The following is a 27298-nucleotide window of genomic DNA, read 5'->3' as shown; positions in this document are numbered from 1 at the left end:
TAAAGATTAATAGGAGTACTTCAGCTGGAATCAGTATATTACGTTGCATCAGGGTGCATGCTTCCAAGTATTTTTTTCATAGTGTTTGAAAATATTGGGTAACTAGTTAAACTGGATTTTTAGCCATTTGCAGGTTACAAGATAAAGTGCAACACATGTAGCTAGGATTAACTGCTAATAGTTGTTTGAACATCCTGAATGTAATAAGCTTAATGGTCTGAGTGCACAGATGTCCACCTGGCAGAACTACCTACCATACATACACACGTTAGTTGTCTGAGCAGAATACAGCACAGAGACTGAATGGCAGGGCCATACGGCAGAAGCCTCCTCTGCCGTTGTGAATGGACAGACTTGTCAATAGAACTGCTGCTCCAGCATGTTTGATGGCTAAATCCTTTTCTTTTCAGATGCCCATCCCCCTCCTTCACTTCAAAACAGAGCTGGAATCAGCAACTTTTAAAAAAAACAAAAAAACTCATTTTAGTTTTGAATACATGTTTGGGATCTCAGCTCCTCTAGATCCATGCAATTCCTTACTGTTTTACAAACAGGGCCCAGTATTAACTGCATGCTGCTTGTGAAGGATATTAAGGCAGAGAAGTGACTTTGCCTGTGTCATTTTCTGGGCTTAGGCCAGGGGTGGCCAATCCATTTAACAAAGAAAGCCAAAACAGCAACTCCCCCAGAACAGAATTGTCGAGCAAAAACAAATTTGTTTTAAAAGGAGGCTGTCCCTTTAAGACAGCCACCATCTTGGGCACCATTTTTAAAGCCGCACAGCTCCAATCCAGTAAGCATAGGGAAACCAGGGGCGGGAGCTGTTGGGGGAAGGGGGGCACGCACAGGAGCAGCTTCGCGAGCCACACTTTTTTGGGGTGGGGGGCGCAAGGCGGCTTGCAAACCACAGGATGGCCATGGCTGGCTTAAGCCACAGTTCATCTGTCCCATAAAGCTCTATTCACCAGTGATGATCACTGGCAGGGCCATATCAGTTTGTCCTTACACTTGGCCTACTGAATCACCTGGAGCTCAGAAGGGTTGTGAGTGTTCCAGTGTCAGAGGGCCAGCCTCTGTTTTTTTATTTTCAGGCAGCTAACCAGATTCGTACACCCTGATGGCAAAATTCAATCTGTCGGAAGGAGTGTGCTATCGTCAGGCACAAGAAAGTTTCCAAAGTCAGTCTTGCTATCAGTTTACCTTAACTAATTGGCTCTCTGATAATATTGGCCATCAGGGATTGTGATGGGATGGCCATCTACTAGTATTGTATGCTGTCAGATGATGTAGGAAAGATACAAATCCATCCCTTGGATTAGGTATGGCACCGTACAAACCCAAAATTGAATTCCGGGACCCTACAAAGGAAAACAATTTGTCTCCTGGACCAAGTTTAGATTGTGTATAGTGTACCCAATCCTGTAGAATGTTTCAACACTCAATGAAACCAAGAAGGCTGCAGGTGATGTATACCTACCAGCATCACACAATCAGCCTTATATATGTAATACTGACATCTAATAAAATTTTACCTCACAGAAAGCAATCTTTAAAGGAAACTGAATTTAAAAGCATAGCCAGGTTGATTTTCCTGTCTGATTGATCTAAAAACTTAAATACAGTGAGGAACATTCTTTACAAACTAAATATATTTCACATACTTTTTTTTTTTAATCCTCCATTTTGGCACCAAAAATGTAAACAAAAAAAATCCCCAGGCAATTAAATACCACAGAAAAGTATCTGTGTAATACAGGGTGTAATTCTGTTCAGCTGATATGGAGATGACAAACCAGTGTGGAGTTGGCAGGTTTGCACATGATCCTGCAAGGTGCTACATGGGAGGGAAGGGGACCTTGCAAGAGAACTGGGGCCTTAGCTACCCAAAGCTCCAAGACTGAATTTTCATGCACTACTTCACCATTGCCTGTTTTAAAATATTTTTTATCTGACAGGCTTATACTATCTGGGTTATTATAGTATGAAGAGGTCTGAATGCAACTGAGAACCAGACCCAATGGTTTTACATCCCTGGCATTAGCATGGTCCTACTGTGCTATGATGTTAATCAATCGACAGCAAAGTAGTAGCCTAAAGGAATTTTGGATGCTTTATAAAGAAATATTGTCATGAGCCTGCAAAATAAAAAGTAACCCAGAGGTTAAGAGGGTGTTACTGAATATTTCATTCAGTCTTTTAAAAAAATGTATTATACTAAGCACAGTAGGCACATTTTCTGAATTATCAACATCTTGCAGTTACATGGAGTCTTTTATTCTTGAATATAAAAGCACCTAAAAACATTAGAGCCCTCTCAACATGGAAGAGCTCAGCACAGGTGCAGGAATCTGCCCATGAAGCACTGAGAGCAGAATGGAGAAAGTTCGTCTCTAAAAACACCTCTGAGATGTTTGGGAATATCACTTATACTGCACCCGTAACTCAAAATAAACTATGCAGTTTGAGCTAATTGAGCAAATTGCCTAACTTATTTCTAGTCAATTTCGAAATAGCTTACTTTGAAATATAGCGCTGTCTACACAGCACTTATTTTGAAATAAATCACTATTCTGAAACGTCCCTTACTCCTCGTGGGATGAAGTTTACAGGGACATCGGAATAGTGAGCCCTTTACATTTCGAAATAACGGGTGTGCTCAAAAGACACAGAATAGATGTTTTATCCTGAAATAGCACTACAGTGTGGATGTAGCATTATGGCAGAGTTGGGAATAAATGCTAGAAATTCTGGACCCTTGTTCTAAATCCTAGCCTGCACTTTTCTAATAAATTAGTTAAGATTTACATGTATTTAACATCGACATCATATATACTTGTTTGTAACATGCTTATAACATCTATTGATCATGTACTAACCATTTATAAATGGAATCTTAATATCAAATATAACAAACGCATCTCTCTTTAAAGTTACCAGGGCTGCAAGCCTACACGAAAAGACTTATGCATGCAAGTGATAGAACGAGATCCCTTATGTGTAAGTTTTTACAGGATCCAGACCTATTAAACAATTTTACAATCAATATAGATGCTGAAAATAGAACATTAAGTCATCTCAATGGAATGATTGAACTGTCGTTCTATGATCAAATAGTGCTGATTTATATGATTTCCAAACCACCTAAGAGATTTAGAATCCTGTTGAAAGTCATGTGATGCTAAATCCCTTAGCTTTTGAAAAAGTCCCCTTTAACTTAAAGCATGTCAGAATACAAATTACATATGTGTTAGGATGACTGAACATTTCTAATGACTGAAATGTTGCATGAAGCAGGTATTTTATTCAGTGCTAAAGCTGCACATTTAGAGTCAAGCTCTATTCAGTCAAGTGTGCTCAAATATAAGCGCAATATGAAACAACTGCCTCTGAAAGCAAACCACCTGTTCCAAGACAGCTAAGGAAGTTAGCCCATATCCTCCCATCCACAAGTCTGACCTTTACTGCAGTATTTGCCCTGTGGTAGGACTTAAGATCCTTATGCAGAACATTCTGTTTCAGGCATTTCCTGTATATCAGAAAGCAGGGGAGAGAAGTCATCAGGTTTTCAACTGCCTTTTTGGAAACCATCCTCCCACCTGCTGCAGAATGCAAAGCCCCTGGGTAAGGTTGTAAGCATCTGTTTGTTGTTTAGATATTTAATATGCCCTTTGTTTGGCTTTAGGATCTCTGCACATTTGCTCTATGATCAAAATTTAACAAGATCTCAAAGTTCCTGACATTTCAAGACTTACCTTGCCTCTGACCTTGCAGCAGGTCCTGGATGAGTCATTGATCGGTTTACAAGTGCTGGAAGAAAGTGAAGTTGATAACTCTCAGTCTGATGATTAAGGATTCCAGGACCCATTTAAATAGAGTTAAGGGCTTGTCTGTCTTCTAAGCATTGTACCAAAAAACAAAAACAAAAAAACCCAAAAAAACCTTGTGAACTTGCACAATTGAAGATCACAAATACATACTCACTGAAAGCTAGGCAATAATACCGACAGTAATGTTGCAATGCTCTCTAGATTTCAGCCCAGGTAAAGCACCTATGTAAGTTTAACTTAAAACAATCAGGGTTTGCATTTAGATTGTAATTAGTCATCAGCATACTGTATGTAACTCAAAGGAAAAGCAAGTAGGCTTCATAGAGCGAGAGGGTTGGTTAAGCAATCGGTGAGGCAGTGTGTAACAAAGGTCAGAGTTTTGACTATTAAGGGATCTGAAAGGCAATAACATGTAGCCTATACATACACCCAGATGCTGATGAGTGAAGAGGGAGAAAGGATCCTGACTCACAGGGAGGGGGGAGATGGGACCTGGGCTGGCAGCTGGAGGAGGAGGAGGGGAGGAATGGAGAAGGGACCCAGCCCTCCCCGGTGGCTGGGGAGAGAGCCAGTGTTGCTTGCCCCTGTGAGAGGAGAGTTGACAAGCACAGCAAGCAAGGGGCGCAATCCCCTAGAGCTCTTAAGAAGTTACCCTTCATGCATTCTCTATGTGTTTCTTAAAAACACTAATAAAAGGTAACTCAATGCTTTGGTCATTCACAACTTTGCTGCAAAAGCTTAGGTGCATACAAACAAGTTCTAGAAACAAAGATTATGGAAATGTTTGTCAACTTTTTTTATATAGTATAGTATAGTATAGTATACTTCTGGCCAGGGATGGAGTAGTGTGCAAAGTAAGAGAGAGTTTATTTGAAGGTAATAAAGTATCCTGACCAGAGCCAGATACTGCTGATATCAAGTAGAACATATATGCTGGATGCAAGTCAGTACCTAGCCTTAAGAACACATTACAGACAAAATTCAAATCGGCATCATCAACCCCTTTATTCAGTAAGGCTGCCCATGTAGGTTTTATTTACAAAGTAATGAAACTTGGCAGAAATCAAGAAGTGTGATGTGAGACTCACGGTACTTTATAAAATTCAAATTTTGCCTTACTATAAAAATATTTGTTTACACTGCATTGATGAGATGCCAGTTGCCAAATCCTCAACAGTTGGGATAAATGTACATCACACTTTTGTGGTTTTGCTGCTTTGTATTTTGGATATATGCCTTCATTTGTGATAATCACCATCAGGCCACAAGCTAATGTCTCCTTAGATATCTAATACACTTAACACTCAAACCAGCTTGAAAAATGTAAACATTTCTGCTCTTAGCTTTGAGTTCTTGAAGAATTATGCCACAATATATACCAGATGCATGAACAGGCTATACTATATCAGCAGAACTACTGCCAGTTATTAGGGGCTGTTTTTACGAATCATACATGTATATTAAATCCCTCCACACCTCTTTAAAAATTTAAACCCATTGGTCCAATATCACATTTATAGTTTGCATCTATCACACCAATGAACTCATCTACAATTTCACTTAGATGCTGAATAAGGAATAGATTATTCTTTAATTAGCAAAGGCACTTCTTAGGGTGCATCTACACTGCAAGGCTTAACTCAAAATAAGCTATGCAAATTGAGCTACGTCAATTGCATAACTTATTTTGAAATTGCGAGCGTCTACACAGCACTTATTTCGAAATAGAGCACTCTTCTTCCGATTTCCTTTACTCCTTGTACAATGAGTGTTACAGGAGTTGGAGTAAGTAGTCCTGCAGCTTGACAGTATTTCAACATTATTTTGAAATAACTGCCTGCTGTGTAGACACGGACTAAGTTATTTAGAAATAACACTAGTTATTTCCAAATAATGTTGCTGTGTAGACATACCCTTAGGGTGCATCTACACTGCACCCATAGCTTACTTCAATTGTATTTTGAAATAGCTTATTTTGTAATTTGGTGCTGTCAATTCAGTGTCAAATTTCTAAATAAACCGCTATTCCAAAATGTCCCTTATTCCTCATGGAATGAGGTTTACAGGGACGTTGGCATAGTGAGCCCGTTATTTTGAAAGATATTTCGAAATAACAGGCATGATGCCAAGACGCGGAATAGCTATTTTGGGCTACCCGAAGTATCCCGAAATAGCGCTGCAGAGCAGACATACCCATAGTGTCCTGCATATAACAGGATACAAAAAATGGCGTCATGCACGAGAAATCCATAGCAACTGATTCAAGAATACTTGGCAGTTGTGTAACACCCTCCAGATCATCTCAAAGTGGGTAAAAATATGACTGAATTATGTCTGGAAACCTATGAAGTATCTTCATTCTACAATGGAAAACTGAGGTACACAAGATCCCACAGCAAGCCTATGGAGGGGGTCGTGTGGGGAGAAAGTTCAGTCCCCTAGTTCTTATTTTTCTTCCTTATCCACACAACCATCTTTTTACATGTACATTAGAGTACTCATTGTACCTTAAGGACTGGATTACCAGATGGAGTAAATTGGTTAGGAATGCCAGCACAGGAATGCTTATTTACTCCAGCTGAGAATCTGACCATCATATTAACAACAAATAAGAGCAGTGAGTCTTTCTTGATACAACACACCATACAGACAGCACTTTCTAAAACCAGTAGTTAATAAAGCTCTACACTTGTTACCACAATCATACCATAGACCTCACAGGCGAGGTTCCTTTTTGAATATGGAATATCAGAATATCATTGTTCCCTAAAGTTTTGCTTGTTTGTACAATAAATAAAAGGGGGAAGACTCTTTCTTCTCTCACCACTCTCATGTTGTAATTAACTTAAGAACTGAAAGAAGAAAAAAAGGGAAATATAAAGAGACTAATCACAGGGCTTTTTTTTTTTTTTAAATTAAGTTTTCATGATCATCTCCCACCAAATCAATGCTCAAAGACCTGAACTAGGACATTAGTGGTTACTTTTCTTTATTATCTATAAAATCTTTCTTGGCTAAAGTACTGCAGACTCTACAGGATACCAATAATTTTACAGGGTGCTGGAACTTATGTTTATTGTAAGACATTTCTATTACAAATTGGTAACACCTTTTCAAGGTGCAACCTAGCTTTGGAAATGCAGGCACAATAATACATCAAGAGCCATGACTAATGTATTCACTTTTAATGACCTTGGCAAAACATATCTTTTGTTGGACAGGTGCCACTATTTTGACTGTACAAAATGTTTTGGAAATATGTTGAAAATTATACATGTTTTGGAAAATATTTCAGGATTTCAGTAGAGTGAAGTTTTGGTAAATAAAAGTTTGAAGCTGATGAGGAAAGAGGACCCCACCCAAAACTAAGAAAGTCTTTGCTTTCCTTAAAAAGAGGCATCTCTACAAATCCCCCAAGGCTGTGCATTCACAGAATGTAGAGGTTTCTATCCAAATAAACGAACATTTCATCCTGAATGTTCTTTCATTTCATCCATCAGTCACTTTCACTATCCTGCCTGACTCTACCATCTTGTCCAGTGCTACTTTCCCTGTCACTCTCTTTATCCCAGTCTTTCATAGATGCTCCCATCATAAAATCATCACGGAGTATGTTCCATGCTGGTTCTTCATCAGATTTCACTTGACTCTGAATGGGATGAAACAAACAGAAAAGGTGAATGCAGAAACCAGACAATATGAAGAATTCTCATCTTCCACAATACGTCCTTCTCTCCTCCCAAACCCCACTTTTACAATGCATGCAAAACACAGACAAACTGAGGGCCGGCATGATTTGATTTCAGTGAAAACAAGCATGCAAGCGAATTATAAAAAACTTGACAAAGCAATAAAAGAAATATGGAAACAAAACAATTATTTTTCATGGACACAGTCAACCTTGGGCATGGCTTCCTTTATTAAAATCACTTTTGGCAATCAATATGGATTCATGATATCATTTATTAACCCCCAGGTGCTGCTTCATTAGAACATTTCTGGCACATTCATGCAACACAAATATGGATTTAATAAAGGCTTTGTAAAAAACAAATGTAACATTTAACATATTTTGTGATTTGTGAACCAAATCCCCTTTATGTGGGTTATTATTGCTTCACTACCTGGGCCTGCATATGGTGCAAAGATGCTTCTAAAAGAAGTGGAAATTTAATCTATGGTCAGCAAGCCAACAGCACTTTGAATCCAAATTTGCTTCTGCATGAAAATGGATTAATTGAGGCAATATTTTAAGACTCAGGGGATAATAAAAAGGGTGACAGAGTTTTGGTTAGCTTATCATGTAATGTAGTGCAAGACCTCTAAAGATAGTGCAACAGTACCACCTTGTGGAAATAACAGAAGCAACACAGTTTATATGAATTTATACCTATATATTATTACTGAAGTTAAACACTCAAATATTCCATGTACTGGAGTGGTAGTTGAGTGACCTAAAACCAGTGTGAAAAATTGAGAAACAACATTGTTCCATATGTGCTTCACCTTTCCAAAGTAGATGAATAGAGCATGCAGTTTACCACTAAAGGCTTTTTGAGATACCATTGTGCACACACAAAGTAGGTATTTTCCCTGCTGTACCTGACCAAAAATATCCTCTATCCACCTCATTACTATCACTGACTAGTAAAATGCAACTCCAAAAGCACTTGCACTAGTCTGTGATGAGGTACAGTGTGCACAATTCATGCACATAACATGGTTGTAACATGGTTTGGGACAGGTCAGAACTAATGTTGCCTTATTGAAACTGAATTAATTATTCACAAGGAATTAATTGAAACAGGAATACTATGAGAAACACCTTGATAGTGGTTGTTCTGCCTGATGCATAGTCTCTTCAAATTTATGCATGCCTTCTCTTGTCCTAGTGCATTTCCAGAACACAATAGCTAGTAACCCTACTTTGATGTGAGCTCAGGAAGAGAACAAACTGAGATGGCAAGTGCTCTGGAAAAAAAAAAGACTGGAGAACTTAGGTATAGAGCAAAGTTACAAAAAAAGCCTAGCAGGAAAGGATTTCTCCATAATGAATATAAGTTATGGGAATCCAAAGCTGACTGGCCCAGAAAGAGTGAGATCTTTAAGCTAATGGATGTCAAAAAACCTGAAACGTTCATCTAGAATTACAACTTGTCCTGAACTTGTATTAAAAAGATGCCTCTCATAAGAGTGGTTATTTTATTATTTTATTCCCTCCTCAAAATAGTCGCCAAAGTCCAAATCCAGGGAAAAGTATAATGTGCAGCTGCTGCTTAAATGCCTCACCTGGCCTTTACAGTCTCTTCCGCAACTTCTTATTCCAAAGAATAGTTCTCCCACCTCCAGCTCCAATGGAATCAGCAACATCCTCCTCTCCAACAGAAGTGTCTCCAATTCCACCTACTCTTATGGCCACTGGTCTCAAGAGAAGTAGATTTGCCCCATGGAGAGCTTGACCACAATAGAAGTTGCCCTACTATTCTGCAGCATACAATAGGCAACACCTGCTTCCCCCACAACACAGGATTCCATTATCAGAAGACCGGATACTGGGCTAGATGGACCTCTAGTCTGACCCAGTATGGCCGCTCGCATGTCCTACAAAAACTGCATGCAGACCACACCCAACATCCACATACTGTGGAGTCTGTCTACATTAGACTTTCACCTTCCCCCAATGGCTTCTAATTAACCCAAATCAGTTCACATGTTGTGAAAGGCTAATGTGTGTATTTCCCACATGTTTAGCCCAGGCTACAAACATCAGTGAACTCTGGGATTAAAAAAAAAAAAAAAAGGCTCAAATAGCCATACCAGGAGTCTCATGTCTGCATACAGGGTGGGCTCCTCTCTGGCTGCTTGCAGAAGACAGCGTGGTGTTCCCTTTGGTCGATAGCCAGAATGCACAAAAACAGTTTAACCAAAAATAGTTGCTGAGATAATTTGGGGCTTGACTAGACCCCAGCTGTTTTATTTCTTATCCCCTACTCTGTCAGGGACGAAAGACTAAAATGATTAAAGAAAACACTCACAAACTCTTCTTTCCTAAGCCCATTTACTAATCACCATAATCTGGGCACAGCACTGAACTAAAACTAAATACTCAACTGGAAAAATCCTTGTTCTTCTAAGAAGCTGCTTTTGCTAAAGAAAAATTCAACAGAAAATGCTTCCAAACTAATTGCTACATTTTAATACACATAGTGCATTTAAAAAGAGGCAGCAGCAGTAAATTCTAGAGGATTAGAACAGAGGGCTAGGAACCAGGAAAGCCCCAGATTCAAATCTAGTATCATTTGACATTCAGCAAGCCAGCAGACCTCTTTTGGCTCAGACAACTGAAAAGCAACACCTGGATCAAAACAGGACTTCAACAAAAAACAGATGCTGAGCTTTAGTAAAGCTGCTATGTCTTGTGTGAATGAATTAGTTTGATTAAAAACTTGTGCGAACATTGAAGAGTTAGAAAGCAGCAGCAGGTCTCAATTAGAGTTGTGAAATGTAAATGTGTACATGGTTAACCGATGAGCCCAGGTTCATTGGTTAATCTTCACAGTTACACACCCAACCCATCCCTGTGCGTGTAAACATGCAATGACTGACATTTTCATTGGTTACATATCTACCTAAATTAACGCATTTTAAAATCTCTAGTTTCAATTTGGAAGATGAACATTTGCTTTCAGGTGGTATAGCAATATATTTAATACTAGGAGAAAACCCATGCTCATCCTAGTTATTGCTGGGTTACTTCTGCTGCAGGAAGGAAAAAGCAAAGGGGTCAATGAATGAAGAAAATACAAGGCAGACTAAGGATGTTAAGAAGCAGGCAATTGACTAATCATGTACTGGATACAATTTTCTGATATAGAGGCAGCAAGGGAGGGGGGGAGCGAGGTCAACTCCACTACCAGATAAGTCTAGGCTTATCGGGCAGTCGACTAATCGACTACTCCGTTACATGCCTAAGGCAGACCTACTTACTGTTGTTGTATTACACAAAATGAAGTCTGAGGAAAATGTGCAGTAAATCTGAGTGCATTTAGTTACACACAGCAGTTAGTTCAAGTTTAATTTCATCATGTGCTTTATCTATGCAAGAATGTTCATGTCTTAGGGTTTAATACCATAATCTAGTTTCATCTAAGTAAAAACAAATGGATTCTTGGCACTTGCCAAGTAAACCAGTTCTCATTACACATGATTGCTTTGAGCTTTTGCTCAACTGTTCATCCACATCTTCCAGATTTTACTATGGTATTGAAGTCTCCTCTGAACATCCCCAAATAAAAACAAATAACTGTGTGTAAACATTAGCGTATAGTGCTACACAAAAGGATTGTTTTGGAAAGGCTAGAATAAAGCGCCAAGGATTTATACATGTCTAGAGCAAACTGTTCTTCAAACAAGTTTGACATTCAGGAGACCAGAACAATGTGTATATTTAATGTTTGAAGAGTCGCTGTTTCCTAGGGATGATCAAATTATTTTTTGTTTCATTCCACAGTTTCAATGGGGGCCCTATAGCTAATTCCATCTATCACTTTAAAAGACAGAAGAGGCTAGAGACCATTTCATAATAGATGGTTTCTTATATTTTCACCAATATTTGGAAGGATTGCATGGATTAATTGATGAAGGCAATCTAATCCACATTATCTCCTGGAAATGTACTTGTATAACATGGGCAGTTATAAAAGATATTGGACATGCCATCAAGATAAATGTTCACACTGTCTAGAAGAGTGGAGAACAATAAATCTGGGTAATAACCAACACCAAGCTAAGTCAGCAGTTCCTAGTGCACTGGGATGACCTCTTACCAGAGAACTCAGACTAACCTTATTCTGTTCCCAAAACAGACAGGCTTCTGTACCAGGACAGCAGTTTCACGAATGGTTAACTGCAAAAGCTAAAAACCAGCCAATCCCCTCCACATCTTTCAAAGAGCCCCTCATGTGTGAGCACACTACTGGTGTGGGATGCAACCACGGGAGTCTGGCATGGATAGGCTTTGCAGTGCTTTACACTCTACCTGGGCTAAGTTGAGTCTAAAGGTATGCCTATACAAGCTGCTGAGGGTGTGCTACTGTAGCTCTCGGTGTAGATGCTACCTGGACCAACAAGTAAGGTTCTCTCACCAATGCAGTTAATCCATCACCCCAAGAGGCGGAATAATTCTTCTAACAGTCAACCTAGCACTGTTAACAGCTGGGGTTAGGGCAGCATGCATTCATCCCCAAGAGGTGTAGATTTTCCATGTCTCTGAGTATGCAGCTACGCTGACATAAGTTTCCAGTGTAGACCAGCTGTGAGTGCCGATCACTTGAGCTAACTTGGCAGTGAATACTCACCCACAGTGAGTGGTACCGGGGCAGGGTGAGCTGACTCTTGCCAGCCAAGTATGGAGAAATGAGTAAAGTCCGATAGAATAGGTGAATATAATCATTAACATATGTCACTCTGCACAGCACATCATAGCACTATGGCCTTGGCATCTACTTTTGGGGATGCCTTGGGTCAGGTGTAGTAACCAGCTCTGTGAAGACCCTATGCCACCCGAGCAGGAAACTGTATCTGTGAAGTACAGGTTGATCCTCTTAAATCCAGAAGTCTCTGGTCTGGCAACATCCATGGTCTGGCATGATTTTAGTTAGCCAGATGTCTGCTTATCATGGGTGTGGTGAAGTTTCCCATGGTCCCAAAAGGTTGCTTACAGCCACTAGTCCTGGCTCTCAGTGTACTGTGCTATTATTTACCCCTAAATGTCTTCTAAGAGCCCAGTATGCAGTGGAAGTGTTAGTACTATAGCTAGACAATACTGATCTCCCGTGGTTCAGCAAATTGTCTGGTTCATCATCAGTCAGGTCCTGAAGCTGCCAGACTAGACAGGTTCAACCTGTAGTAATTTTGGAGGTTAGACCTGAGCATCTCTCTCTGCTTTTAGCCTTTGCTTTTACTATTCAGGCTTAGGGATATAAGCGACTAGTTCTTACCAGACAGTCGAGTAGTGACTCAACTAGTTGCTTCCTCCCCTTGATGCCTCTAACGGAAAGGGGCAGCAAAGGAGGTGGGAGGAACCACCAATAGGAACTGGTAAAGCTGGTTCCCCCCTTCACCGTTTCCGGGGTGCCGCCTGTCCCCCGCCATTGGTTCTATCAAATGCAGCGGGAGAGATGAATAGGATACTACTGCAAAGCAGCCCCTGTCCGCAAGGGTCCCAATGGGGAGCTGGCCCTCCCCCCACAGACTGGGGCTCTTGCTGCTAAACAGCCCCTGTTCGTGGCAGCCAAAGCTGTCTGCTACAAACAGGGGCTGCTGGACTCAGCCCAGAGGCTTTTACTATATTTAAAATGCAGAGCCGCCGCACGGTTGGCTCTGGAGCCGACATGAATCAGCACTGTTCAGTCCCGACTTGAGTTGGGCTCCTGGAGCTACCCGTGCTGCAACTCTGCAGAGGCGTTTATCAACTAATTAGCCAGATAGTCACATTTCATCATCCTTACTTGGCTAACACATGGGATATAAATCATGCTTGGCAATTGAGATTAGAATAACCAGGGTGCCAAAAACCAAATTTCAGTGATTCAACTGATACAGTATTTTTAAAAGAGAAAGAAAAAAAAGATTCTAAACCTTGTAGGGTAAGAGAACATCAGCAAAAAGCACAGCTCTTGGGAGGAGTGGACTCTGTAGTGAGAATCCATGACACAGTAAGCATACTGATTCCTCTCACTACTCTTCCACTAGCTCATACTGAAACCTTTAGTAAGTCACTTAATTTCTAACTGCCTCAGCGTCCCCATCTGCGGAAACAGCAACCTGTGTCCCAGAGAAGTTATGAGGGAGTATGTGTTAAGTACATTGACAGCCTTACCTGGAAGATGAGATCAGTTGAGAATATCAACAGATAAGTTTGCAGGCATTTTGCAAGCCTAGAAATTATAACCAAGAAATTGGGTTTCCCTTGCATTCATTTTACAATCAAAGATAAACTACCAGACATCATACTGATATTTGTCTGCTATCTTGGGTTCAATCTCTCTTTACCTTTCACCTATAGTAAATATTTATTTGCACCTGTCATAGAAGGAATTTCTAATATAAACTTGTTTCGGCAACAGCTTTACGTCTAGAGAAAAATTCTCTTACATTTTTGTCTTAATTCTAATAAATTCAAACTGCATCTCCAATTGCAGCCTGAAATCTTGAATCTTACAGGAGGCACTGCCTGCCATGAAAAAACTATGAAAGCTAATTAAATGTTATTTGAAACATTTGACATTTCTGAACCCACTACTGGAATTAGCCATCTTGATCAGAGTGTTGTGCTGTCTGGGGCCTGGGTAGAATAGGAATGCTGGAGAGAAGCTTGCAAATTATTTTCTACCTGGCAATAAAACTAGTGTAACACAAATAACTAACCTTTCTTTTTTACTCCTTAATAGTAACTGCTCCTGGACAGAAGGAGAATCATCAACTATGAAGTGTGAGAAAGTCTACACTGACACTACCTGTATTGCTTAATACATAAAAAAAGGCCATATGTTTTAAGAAAATTAAGATTGCACTCCAAAGTCAGCCAATGCCGGTACTATGTTCACTTATACAATCTTAATGTGTAGCAATGCATGATGGTCTTGTGTAACACCACAGAGAAAGTATGTGGTAGAGTCAGGAATCACATTGCCTTTACCACAGAAGAACATTGTTCTTGCCTTACAACCTTCTGCCACTTTCATGGACCTGAGTGAGGAAGGCATCCCATTGGAACAAGCAATGATCATGGTATTCAAGACTATCATCATAATGTACAAACTGGTCAAACTGAAAAAGCGGCGAGGAGTCCTGTGGCAACTTATAGACTAACAGAAGAGTTGGAGCATAAGCTTTCGTGGGCAAAGACCCACTTCGTCAGATGCAGATAGTGGAAATTTCCAGAGGCAGATATAAATATGCCAGCAACTATACAACGCATCATAATAACTCTAACCAATCCTTGCAACAAACTTCGGTGCCAACTCTGCCCACATATATACACCAGCAACACCACCACAGGACCTAACCAGATCAACCACACCGTCACTGGTTCATTCTCCTGCACACCTACTAACGCAATATACGCCATCATGTGCCAGCAATGCCCCTCTGCTATATACATCGGCCAAACTGGACAGTCCCTACGTAAAAGAATAAATGGACACAAATCATATATTAGGAATGGCAATATACAAAAACCTGTAGGAGAACACTTCAATCTGCCTGGACACACAATTGCAGATCTAAAGGTAGCCATCCTGCAGCAAAAAAACGTCAAGACCAGACTTCAAAGAGAAACCGCTGAGCTACAGTTCATCTTCATGTTTGACATCAACAACTCAGGATAAAACAGACTGTGAATGGCTAGCTAACTACAAAAGCAGCTTCGTCTCTCTTGGTATTCACAGCTCCAGATCAGCTACTAGAAGTGGGCCTCATCCTCCCTGATTGGATTCACCTCATTATCTCTAGCCTGATTCTGGCCTGCATATTTATACCTGCCTCTGGAAATTTCTACTACATGCATCTTACAAAGTGGGTCTTTGCCCACGAAAGCTTATGCTCCAACACTTCAATTAGTCTATAAGGTGTCATAGGACTCCTCGCCGCTTCTGCAGATTCAAACTAACACGGCTACCCCTCTAACACTGGTCAAACTGAGGTTTCACAAGAAATCTTAATTCTGGATGTTTCCTAACTTTGAGTGCTTGACTTTGCAGCTTCAATATTCCTTTGAACACAGACGTATTTCTGGTTATTTTAATACTAAAACAAAAAAAAATCCAAACCAAACCCCAGAAAACTAAGGAAACTCCCATGTATGGAACCATTCTGAACCCCTTTCTAGGTCTTTCACTAGCAAGAGGTGAAACCCAGGATGTTTAATCAGGGTAAAACACCCTTCCACTTCAGGTAAAGAAATACTTGAAAGCAGTCATACGCTGTTAACCAATGACTTGGGAGGAACGTGACAAAGTTTGCTAGACAGCTGCAGCATGCTGGAAGTCATAAATACTGAGATCCACTCCTGGCTCTAGAGAATGAGTCTAGCAATTAATGACAGCACACCCAACCATATACATTTAGGCCAGCTGTTTTGAAAAGCCAAGTGTAGCTTTCGGCTCACTTCCCCATGCTGCTGCTGCGAGTGGCGTGGCTGGCAGCTGGGTGTGCTGTGGCTGGAGCTGGGGCTGCAGTGAGGCTGTCCCTACGGATGTGGCCCCATCTTGGCCCTGGTTCCAGCGTTAGTGGCTGCTACACGGCCCGGCTGGCAGGGTGCCGAGGAGGGCGGCTGCGGCGCTCGGCCAGGGCCAAGCACCGCATGAGGCACAGCTGCCCTGGCGACCCCATTTTCCTTCCTCCCTGCTCAGGAGGAGCCTCCCCCTAGCATCCAGCTGCTCCCAGCCAGCATGCACATTTCTGTGCACAGGAAAATATGAATGTGCAGAATGTGTCAGCAGTGTCAGACCTGTTAACTACCGTCTCCTTAAATTATGGTGCAACTGAGGCAAAAGGTTTCAACTGGAGAATACTCTTTAACAAGTATTAGCAACTATTCTATTGGGGGTTTTTCCAAACATGAGTGTGCAACAGTTTTCCAAATTCTTGTTAACCATCATGTCCCTCATCCTTTGGTTTGCTGGATATACCACGGGCTAAAATTACCATAACGAATATGCAAATATTTCTGTGCCAGTCCGCGGTATAGAAAAGGTTAGGAACCTCTGGATTAGTTGATAAGAGGGTTCACTACGGCTCTGCTTTCAAAATATAACAAGAACAGTCAGGCTCTCACAACATTTAAGAAGCAGTGGCACTACGTGTGGGACCTGGTGCAAGTTGGGATTGCTCAGTCCCGCCTCGCACCATTTCCCCCGCTGTGCCTCTGCCTCTACTGCCCCCACGGAGGCGGTGCGGGGGGGAGAGAACCAGCTTTTAAGCTGTAGTGAAGCACTGCAATGGATTACCTAGGGAGGTGGTGGAATCTCCGTTCCTAGAAGTTTTTAAATCCCGGCTTGACAAAGCTCTGGCTGGGATGATTTAGTTGGGGGTTGGTCCTGCTGTAGCCAGGACTCGATGACTTCCTGAGGTCTCTTCCAGCCCTAGGATTCTATTACTCCTGGCCCAGCATTCCTTCCCATAAGCAAAAAAGGGTTGGCCGATGCTGGTGTTCCTGTCTACAAGTCCAACTCTGGGGTAGATTAGTATGCTCCATGTCCACAGAATTAGGAATAGAAGTGATTATGTGTATAGTCAACTACCTTATAAGCCTAGGAGATAAGCCTATTGGGTAGTCGAGTCATTATTCAACTAGTTGCTTCTCCTCTCTTTTACTGCCTCTATCAGCAAGGCAGGGGGAGCAGGAGCCGGGAGGGGAAGAGGGCGAGGTGCAAAGGTGCAGTGGGAGACGGGGCGCAAGCCGGGACTTGGCGTGAGCCAGGACAGCCAAGTGCCAGGTTGCACCCTGTCCCCTGCTGCGCCAAGCGGCTCTTACTACATGTAAAAGGCAGAGCTGCAGCAGGATTACCTCCCGGGACTGGGAGCTAACCTCGCTGCAGCTCTGCAGATTCCCTTTTTTGAATAACTGAGTAGCTGATGGAAATTCTATCGACTACTTGATTAGATGATTAAATGCAATTTAACATCCTTAGATAGAATGTTCAATGATTTTAGCAGCCAATTAGGAGTAAGTTCTACTGGACACTTGCAAATAGTGATGTTCAGATATCTGTAACTTTGATATATCTGGGTGGAAATTACAAAAGGCACTTCTGCTTCAGACGACACTGCTGAATTTCAAGTTCCTGCTTCCAACATCTAAATCCTAAAGCCTTTCAAAGAAACAGTTGGAAACAATTTTTTTTTAAACATTACCTAAACCAACTACGCTTTTTAACCTTCTTCCCAGGACTATCTAAGCTATCTCTCTGAAACTTAAAAAAAAGTCCTGAGGAAGAAAACACACAAGGAAAATTGCAGCCCAAGTCGTTAAATATTGGCAATATAATAAGCAATTGAAAACAGAAGTTTATAATGAAAAAATACTGGTGTTGATACCAACTTCACCTACAACAAAACTCCATAAATATGCATGGCCCTGAACAGACACAGAAGTAACATCCCCATTCTGAAGACTTTATAAACTATGTTTTATGGTATTCTGTCATGTTAGGATCTTAGACTCTCAATCTGGCAACTTTCACAAAACACTCCATTCCCACAAAAATGGTCATAAAAGGGTAAATTACACCCTCTGGACAACACTTCTTATTAATATGATTAAGGAAAATATTTTAAAGTAAAAGCTTGTGGAACATGCTCTTTGCACAACAAGTGCCTCTTATGCTCCAGGGTAATTTCACAAACAGTCCTAACAATAAGCATGTCATTCAATACACATTCACACTTCCTCTGGATTTAGAATGACTGCCTGGAGATGCAACTAAGTATTTGAGATAGACCTATGCTACTGATGTTAAGGTGCAAAGGTGCAGTGGGAGACGGGGCGCAAGCCGGGACTTGGCGTTTATCATTTATTCACAACTAACTTATTTATTCACAACTAACCTCTCTTGCATATGCTAGACCCTAAAAGGCCATTTCCAGTAAACAGTCATTACAATATTTAGATTCCAACCATTAATATTCAAACCTCTCCATGGATAAAACACTGGAGTCACTACACAGAAGGGCAAATGAGGTTCAACGAGCACTGATTTGCATTTTGGTCACAATGGGAAGACACCCTTGTGTTGGGGATCTGAGTAAGAAATCCCCTATTCCTACATCTTTATTTTGCCTTTACTGTGATGGTGGATATGTGAAAGTGAAGGAATGCAGGAGGTGGCATGCACAGAGGTTTGAATATACACTAACCTAATACAGCCAATAATTAAATTACATACATTCTGAAAATAAACATTCACCTGGGCTTTAGTGAAAAACAGGAAGCAACAGCACCCTTGTGCTCTAAAAACATTCCTAAATACTTGACTATAAAGAGATAACAGAAGTCATTTATATTTTAAGCCATTTGGGGAGGGATTTGAGAGGGGGGAAGGAAATGAGAGCTTTGTTTAATCCTGGTAAAAGAAACCCAATGAGTTTCAAGAACATTTGTACCACAAGATGTAAAAGAAATTAAAATGAATAAATAAAAAAAGAGAGTTAGGAAAGCCTAGTTTTTGGCTGGAAGTTTTGGTGCTTTGCAAAATTTGGGGCATTCCATTTCTGGTGGTAGCCCCCTGGGAATTCTTTCCACTGCAAGAAGAATGTTACCACATGCTGCTGCAAGAGGACACACAGACATGTTGGCAAAATGATTCACATACATCTGTTGAAAGTAGCGGGGAAAGAAATGGGAGTACTGTAACTAGGAGCTGCCCAGGAAAAAAAAATTGGGTTCCAGATTGTACATTGTGCATAGTATATGTGTCTGGAAAGCATAGCACTTTTAAAAAGCAACATAATCAACATGAAATCTCATCAGTAAAAAAAATTTAAACTGTTTCAGGTAATATGCCTTCTGCAAATTCATGATTTTACAGTCACTTTTCATATTCTAAACATGTTTTTCTCCCCAGTGTTGCTGTTTAAAAATCCCACACAAATTTGCTGTAAGGAGGAAGAGGAGATACTATGAAAAAAAGGAAAGGCAGCCAGTACTGTGAAACTGATATATTTTACTAATTTTGTGTGTGGTCAAACAAATTGGACACATGCTATTTCCTCAATCTCTTTCTATTGTAGTCATATTAAGTGTTACATGTAACAATACTGAGTAAATTAAGATGTGTTTAAGATGCTACCTCTTTAAATTATATTTTAGGTTGAATAATCTTGTAATTCTCTTTTCTTCCATGACAAACCTTTGTACTTACCCACAGAATAGCCCGCAAGTCATTTGAAAGTTATCTAGCAAAATGTAATCACGCTTTTATACTAAACTCACGTACCCAATACAGAAACACTTGAAAACCTCATGTAGTGAAATGCAAAGGTGCAGAGATATAAGATGCATCACAGTACCTATTTTCTGTTAATATTTACAGCTAATGCTGTGTAACACTCATTACTGTGTGCCCAAATGTCATGGATCAAATGACACAGGATTACTGCGATAGTTAAAAGTCAGGCCAGAATTAAGAGTTCAAGAACCGACACAGAACTCAAACTTTATACCTCATCCTCCATGTGACCTGCCAATGCACAGACTGCTGCACAAAGATACACACACACACAAATATAAAAGAGTAAAAAGAAAAAAAGGGTCCTTTCTGATCTATGGCGAGAGCTTCTAGATCAGGCCTGGGTAAAATACAGCCCTCCTGCACCCCAGTCCCTTACCTCAAGCTCCCTTCTTTACCCAACCTCCATTCCAGACCCCACATCTCCATTAATATCATGGAAGAGTATGGCCCTTGACCACTTTCCAAAATCTTGGAGTGGCCCCTTATCAAAAATTATTGCCCACCCCTGTTCTAGATGCTACTACATACAAATAAGAGCAATTGCTTTTAACATTAAATCTTACCTAGATAAACATTAGAGAATCAGATTAGAATTTTGTCATTTGTTTTGTCAACTATTGTGCAATCCAGGCACCATCTGATTATTTTGAGAACCAAGAAATTTCTGGAAAACCTAATGTACAAGCTTTGTATGAAAAAGGGAGTTGGACAGGAGCACCATCAAGAAAAGAATTACCCAGATCCAGCTAAGAGGAAACACACAAGCTGCAGAGCTTCAGACAATTTTATGATGATCAATTTAACCAGTGGAAATTAAAATAAGTCAAAGGGTGTTTTAAAATAAATTTAAGTTCACAGAGATTAGAGAATACATTTGTTTTCATTCCCTATGAAGATGATAAATAAGTATCAAATCATATTGAAGACATTCACTACTTGAAAAGGTGGCTGATGGAAATTGAGGGTCTACTCCTCAAGTGAGACTACTGCACTGATTGAGAGCTACATTGGTAGTTGGATGAGATGCGAGTTTTTTCACTGATTTCAGCAGGAACAGGCTCAAGAACTGACCAAGCATACCAGTTCTACAATGAAAACACTGAACATTCAGTCAAATATTTGTAAAAACAGACAAGAAAAACATTTTATATTGGAGGGAGCTCAAACTGTAAGGCAAGCAATCAGTCTCAGAAGAACTGAAAATCTGACTGAAGTTCATATACCTGAGAACACAAGTTAGTAGTTAAATTTTAATGGCTGCTCTTGATCATAGCTCAGGTTAAAAACAGTCCAATTATCGCTTAGAAATTAGATCTATTTTTCTCTTTTTAAAAATACAGTTCCCATAGTGTATTCATTTTTGTGGGGGGCCAAAATGTTAAGGCTGAAGGGTTTTACTACAAATCTGAATATTAATACTGGCGGGGGGGGGGGGGGGAGAAAGAGTGGGAAGGAAAAGGGGGAGGGGGAGAGGGAGACACAAAGAAACACCAAAACCTCTCTGCAAATGATAACTGTCATTTTTAACAAGGCTGGCCAATAATCCCAGACAGACTGGCTAAACAGATGGGCCTTAATCAGTAAAAACTAAAATAAGGCCACTTCTTTGACATTTCAGGTAATGAAGTGACATGACGAATCTATCAAATAAGTGGGTATAGGCTTAGAAAATGTCCTCCTTTCCGATCACCAGTCCAGGGCAAATGCTTAAGTTTATGGATCATGTAATGAGCTTACTGGTCTAAAGTTAAACAATATTGGAATTTCAAGTGTGAAAAATCACCCAATTTATTGTTTCAATAACGTTGTTAGTGAATGACTTTGAAACCTCTCATTAGCAGTGCAAATCTTTTCCACCCAAAACTCCATCTGGCCCCTCCTGCACATAGTTTTGGCAGAATGTCCTAAAGGTCTACAAATAGCGGCCTTTTTGGATTATTGCTGTAGTTTCCTTTCTCAACAAAGCTTGCCAGTCTATTTCAATCCTATGCTGCTGCTATCATCATAAAAGCTGTCAGTGCCTCAACATTCAGGAGTTACAAATTCCATGTTAGGTGGAAAATCTGGACATTTTCCATTTTGGCTCTCATGGTCCTCAAGATGGCAACCATTAAAATCAGCTTGGAATGGAAGTGTAGAAAAATGCAAGAGAATCATTATCATGAATTTTTTCAGGTTCACAATTCAAAGACAACCAGATTTCCAAATAAGTATCTCTAAAGGGGATTTTACCTCCCTAATAATCAGTGAGCTGGTTAAATGTTATGTTTAACCAATTAACAATTTAAATGGGATCCCACTGGAGTGGTAGGGGGAGGTCTAAGCGGACCTACTGCGGGCGGGAAGCTGCTCAGGTACAGCTTGCTGTACTGTGCTCCAGGCAGCAGGGAGAAGGAGGCTTCTCCGGCAGGTTGCTCCAGCCCAGCTGAGACTTGGTGAACAAGTAAGCATCATCTGGTAAGGTAGGGTGATACCCCTAACAATCTAGCCCTGATGTTTTGTGAGAAAACAGGCCTTCAAACTAGCACTAAGCAGAATTGCATTTCTACAATAGCCCAGCAGCTAACGCATCATGCCTTACACCAGTGTAATCTTTAATCCCAAGCATGTAGAAGACAAGCCTTCTTCTTTAAAGAAAAATGTCAGACTATTGCAAGCCTCTGATTTGTTTGAATGGCATGCAGTTGATTTGAAATTCAGTCAAGTTTTAAAAACAAAGTTTCAGGCACTACACCTTACCCCGAAATATTCCACTTATCTTAGAATATGCTCCCTGGTTAATTTAACCATTAACATGGTATACAAGTGCCACACATCGTTAGTATATTATCCTCAGAACACCCCCATGAAATACAAATTATCCACCATTATTCCCATTTTACTAATAGGAGCCTCACTCAAGGTCACACAGGAAGTCTGGAGTAGAACAAGAAATTTAACCCTAGCCTTTTGAGTTCCAGGCTGCCATCCCAGGCCCAGAACCATTCTGCCTCCCTTTTGTTGCTGCCAATTGGTTCCACTATTCCTCCCCATTCTCATGAGTTCATTTTTTGAGGGGGGAAAGGTGCTAAGTTTCTTTCTTGTATTGGTCTTTCACCCTGCAAAAGAGGGAAAGCTAAAGTGGGTATAAAGGGGAGAAATTAAACTGACATGGAATGCTCTCTCATGCTCACAGAAACTGGAGAAGGGTGAACTACATTCCAATCTTTCAGTTGAAAGATCTTTGGTGTTTTCTTAAACATTTTTAAAAAAATCTGTTACACTATTTCATATTTTACCATCAGGGCCTTTTCAGAAATTATCATTAAAAATTGGTCAAACTCTTTCATGAAAGAAAATGTTTAGCTCAATGTTCCAATTTGTTTTTCAGCTTGACCTACCATCTATTATACTCTTAAAGCTGTTCTATTTATCCACATAAAGAGTAAGTGCACCTAGAGATCATACTTATAATCAGGGCTCGACAAACTGCGGCGAGAGCTACTCACTGGCCCTGCACCGCACATGTTCCAGATTGGCATTGCGCATGCACGCAGTACTGGTGAACGGGGCGCACAGAGCGACCGGCTGAAATCAACTCGCCCCAGGCGAGTAGAAACAGCGGTTTGTTGAGCCCTGCTTATAATACATGTGCTTTTATAGAATACAGAGAACAGAACACATCATACTGAAAAAAACCTAAGTAACACAGAGCTGAAGAAACTGCTCCCCAAGATAACCTATGAAAGACAGCACTCAGATGAGGCAAACCAAACTAGTTCAGATAAAAGAACTACAGGCAGTCCCCGAGTTACGCGGATCCGACTTACGTCGGATCCGCAGTTACGAACGGGGCACTTCCTCTCCCTGGTCTCGAGCAGACCAGGGAGAGGAAGCAAAGCGGCGGCGGAACGCGCGGCCAGCTGACAGCCCAGACGCGTCTGGGCTGTCAGCTGGCCGCGCGTTCTGCCGCTCTGCTCCGCTCTGCTCTGCTCCCCCTCCCCCTGGTCTGCAGACCAGGGGGAGGGGGAGCAGAGCAGAGCACGCGGCCAGCTGACAGCCCAGAGGCGTCTGGGCTGTCAGCTGGCCGCGCGTTCCGCCGCTCTGCTGTGCTCCGCTCTGCTCCCCCTCCCCCTGATCTGCAGGGTGGAGGGGGGAGCAGAGCGGAGCACGAGGCCAGCTGACAGCCCAGATGCGTCTGGGCTGTCAGCTGGCCGCGCGTTCTGCCGCTCTGCTCCGCTCTGCTCTGCTCCCCCTCCCCCTGGTCTGCAGACCAGGGGGAGGGGGAGCAGAGCGGAGCACGCGGCCAGCTGACAGCCCAGACGCGTCTGGGCTGTCAGCTGGCCACGCGTTCCGCCGCTCTGCTGTGCTCCGCTCTGCTCCCCCTCCCCCTGATCTGCAGGGTGGAGGGGGGAGCAGAGCGGAGCACGAGGCCAGCTGACAGCCCAGATGCGTCTGGGCTGTCAGCTGGCCGCGCGTTCTGCCGCTCTGCTCTGCTCCGCTCTGCTCCCCCTCCCCCTGGTCTGCAAACCATGGGGGGGGGGGGGGAAAGCAGAGCGGAGCACGCAACCAGCTGACAGCCCAGACGTGTCTGGGCTGTCAGCTGGCCGCGGGTTCCGCCGCTCTGCTCCCCCTCCCCCTGGTCTGCAAACCATGGGGGGGGGGGGGGAGAAGCAGAGCGGAGCACGCGACCAGCTGACAGCCCAGACGCGTCTGGGCTGTCAGCTGGCCGCGGGTTCCGCCGCTCTGCTCTACTCTGCTCCCCCTCCCCCTGGTCTGCAGACCTGGGGGACGGGGAGCAGAACAGAGCAAAGCCGCGGAGCCCGAGGGCAGCAGGATAGCCACGGCGCATCTGGGCTGTCCCGCTGCCCCCGTGCTCCGCGGCTTTGCTCCGGACGCCTGTGGTACAGCAGCTGGGGCGCTGCCGGTTGGTCCCGTAGCGCCGCTCTGGGTGCCACTGGACCAACCCAGCAGCACCCCAGCTGCTCTGTCCCAGGTGTCCCCTAGTCAGCAGCTGCTGAAAATGACCAGTGGCTGACTACAGGAAGTAGATTCCGGGCTTCCTGGAATCAGCCGCTGATCAGTTTCAGCAGCAGCTGACTTGGGGATGCCTGGGGTTCTTAAGTTGAATCTGTATGTAAGTCAGAACTGGCTTCCAGATTCAGCCACTGTTGAAACTGATCAGTTTCAGCAGCGGCTGAATCTGGACGCCAGTTCCGACTTACATACAGATTCAACTTAAGAACAAACCTACAGTCCCTATCTTGTACGTAACCCGGGGACTGCCTGTACACTAAATCTTTAGTTATTTCCAGAATAAAATCTTTCCATAAAAAGCTTCTAAAGCTGTGGTGACCAACCAGTTCTGAAGCAGTAGCCACTATGGTGGCTATTGCTAAAGTGAACTAGCCACACTCGATCAGCCAAATATCCACATGTGGCTAGTGTGCTGGACACCATGGTTCTAAAGTGTTTATTTACAGGGCTCACCGAGCCACTGCAAGCCCCGCTCGCCAACCACGCGGTTCAGCATGCTGCACATGCGCAGAGCCGGGCTATAATCCACTCGCCCATGGCAAGTAGATTACCTTAATTGTCGAGCCCTGTTTATTTTTATTTATAATTTATTTTTACACACACACACACACACACACACACACACACACACACACACACACACACACACACACACTAATTGTTATGATGAAAGACAGAAACCTTGCAAGGAAAGTTTGCTTTTCACAGCTCAATATTGCAGATGTGAATCCTTCATGCAAGCAGTTCAGCTTCTGTTTTGTTTTTTTTAACCCTAACTGAACCCATATTCCAAACCTTTCTAGATTTGCTTAGCACCAGAGTTTGGGTCAATATGTTGAACTTCCTTGGCTTTACACTGCTTCAGTGAACAGAGCATATAAGCAGTGACCAGAAAAAGTTAATTGCCAATTAGAGTTCAGTCAGTGGTCGGAAGATCATCTGATGCAAAGAGAAAGCTATTTGACCACTGAGAAAGTCCGTAAACAAACTTAACTGAAAGAACTTCAACTTAGAAAGAGTCAAATATCCTTTAAAAAAAAAAAAAAAAAAAAAAAAAAAAAAAACTACACCCTGGAGAACTAACTGTGATCTTAGTGATTTATCCACAAAAGGAACAAATACAACAAACAAGGAGCATTCAGGCAAAAAAAGATTAAAATTAAAAGGACAAGCTTCAATTAAGCCAATCATGACATCATGGACTATTAAAGCCTCAGCCAAATCAACTAGACATTCAATTTGAATTCTTCAAGACACATTTCCTATTAAAACAGCTTTGGAGATCACAATTTTAGAGTTCAATAAAGCAGTCCTAATAGGATTAGACATTTTGGATGTCTATGCACTGTGCATTTACAGAAGATCAAAAGAAGATGTATACCACATATTGTTCAAATGTACCCCTCCCTGTGGCTGTTTTAGACACAATTTCCTTGAAAACCAACTGGCAGCAACATCTGGGAAAATAAGGTAACACTGGAGCCTCCTCTGCATTACTAATAAATGTGTATCAAAGCACGTAACTCGAATACTTTATATTATAGGTGGAGCTGATAGCACTACATACACTTAAGTTGTCTAACAAGACCCTGTCTTCAGGGTCTTATTATATTGCCAAACAAACCCTTTGGGCTGACATCCACGCAGGTGTCTCCCAAAGAGGTCCAACTTAAAGCAAAGTTTCAGCTAAAAGAATTCTGCTCTTTTTGACAATGAGATTAGAGAAAAATGTTGTTCCTATGAAAACTTTTTAAACAACCACCTTGTTAAGCTCAGACTCCCCATGCTTCTGGAGAAGAGACTTGTAATTTGCCAGGGGTTGAGCCCTGCTCCTAGAAATGATCTCCTGAAAAGAATTCATTCATATTTGGCCACGTTATAACCCTCTGGGGAAAAAACAAACACAAAACCCTTTTTGCACATGCAGAGATGTGTTAAAGTAACTCAAAATAGTCTGTCTTCACGGAGCATGCTCCGATCCCTCATAGCTCTCTCAAAAGATCAGACAGCAGAGACAAGGTCAGACAAGAGATCAGATAGCACGTGCACCATTCCCACAGGAGAAACTAAATCAAGATGATCAAGGATGGTGGGGACAGGGACAAAATAGTTTATAACCACTAGGTCACATGCCCCTTCAGAATCTGGAATATTCCTTAGTTGTCTAGCAAACCGTTCTAAAACTAAATGGCAAAGTTGTTCTCCCTCCCTAGTGGCTGGTTCACACAAGAATACAGTACAGCATTCCACTGCTACCAGTTACTCCATTTGCTCAAGTGCCAGAGGACCATATTGTGGATGTAAACATCTGAATATTGCCAATAACTCAATGTGGAGATCATATGATCCCACGTGACAATTTTATTTTATCCATTTTGCTTAAAAAAAATACATGAAATTACACACAAAGAAAACCCATGATCACTAAAGTTATAAAGTCAA

At 41.8% G+C, this 27298-nt stretch overlaps 1 protein-coding gene across 3 annotated transcripts in view; it reads right to left on the bottom strand.

Annotated features, from left to right (window-relative positions):
* Window positions 1-6991: 6991 nt before the first annotated feature.
* Window positions 6992-27298, bottom strand: part of RRP15 (ribosomal RNA processing 15 homolog) — a 46382-nt gene continuing 26075 nt past the window's right edge. For all 3 annotated transcript variants that reach the window (XM_075925208.1, XM_075925209.1, XM_075925211.1), the window contains exon 5: window positions 6992-7476. In XM_075925208.1, coding sequence (XP_075781323.1) covers window positions 7324-7476 — 153 coding nt within the window. In that variant the 3' untranslated portion in view covers window positions 6992-7323. The remainder of the gene's footprint in view (window positions 7477-27298) is intronic.

This window comes from Pelodiscus sinensis, chromosome 3 (assembly GCF_049634645.1).
Source record: "Pelodiscus sinensis isolate JC-2024 chromosome 3, ASM4963464v1, whole genome shotgun sequence".
Classification (NCBI taxonomy): domain Eukaryota; kingdom Metazoa; phylum Chordata; order Testudines; family Trionychidae; genus Pelodiscus; species Pelodiscus sinensis.
The sequence above is the reverse complement of the archived record's forward strand: the minus strand, read 5'-3'. Positions and strand labels throughout refer to the sequence as shown.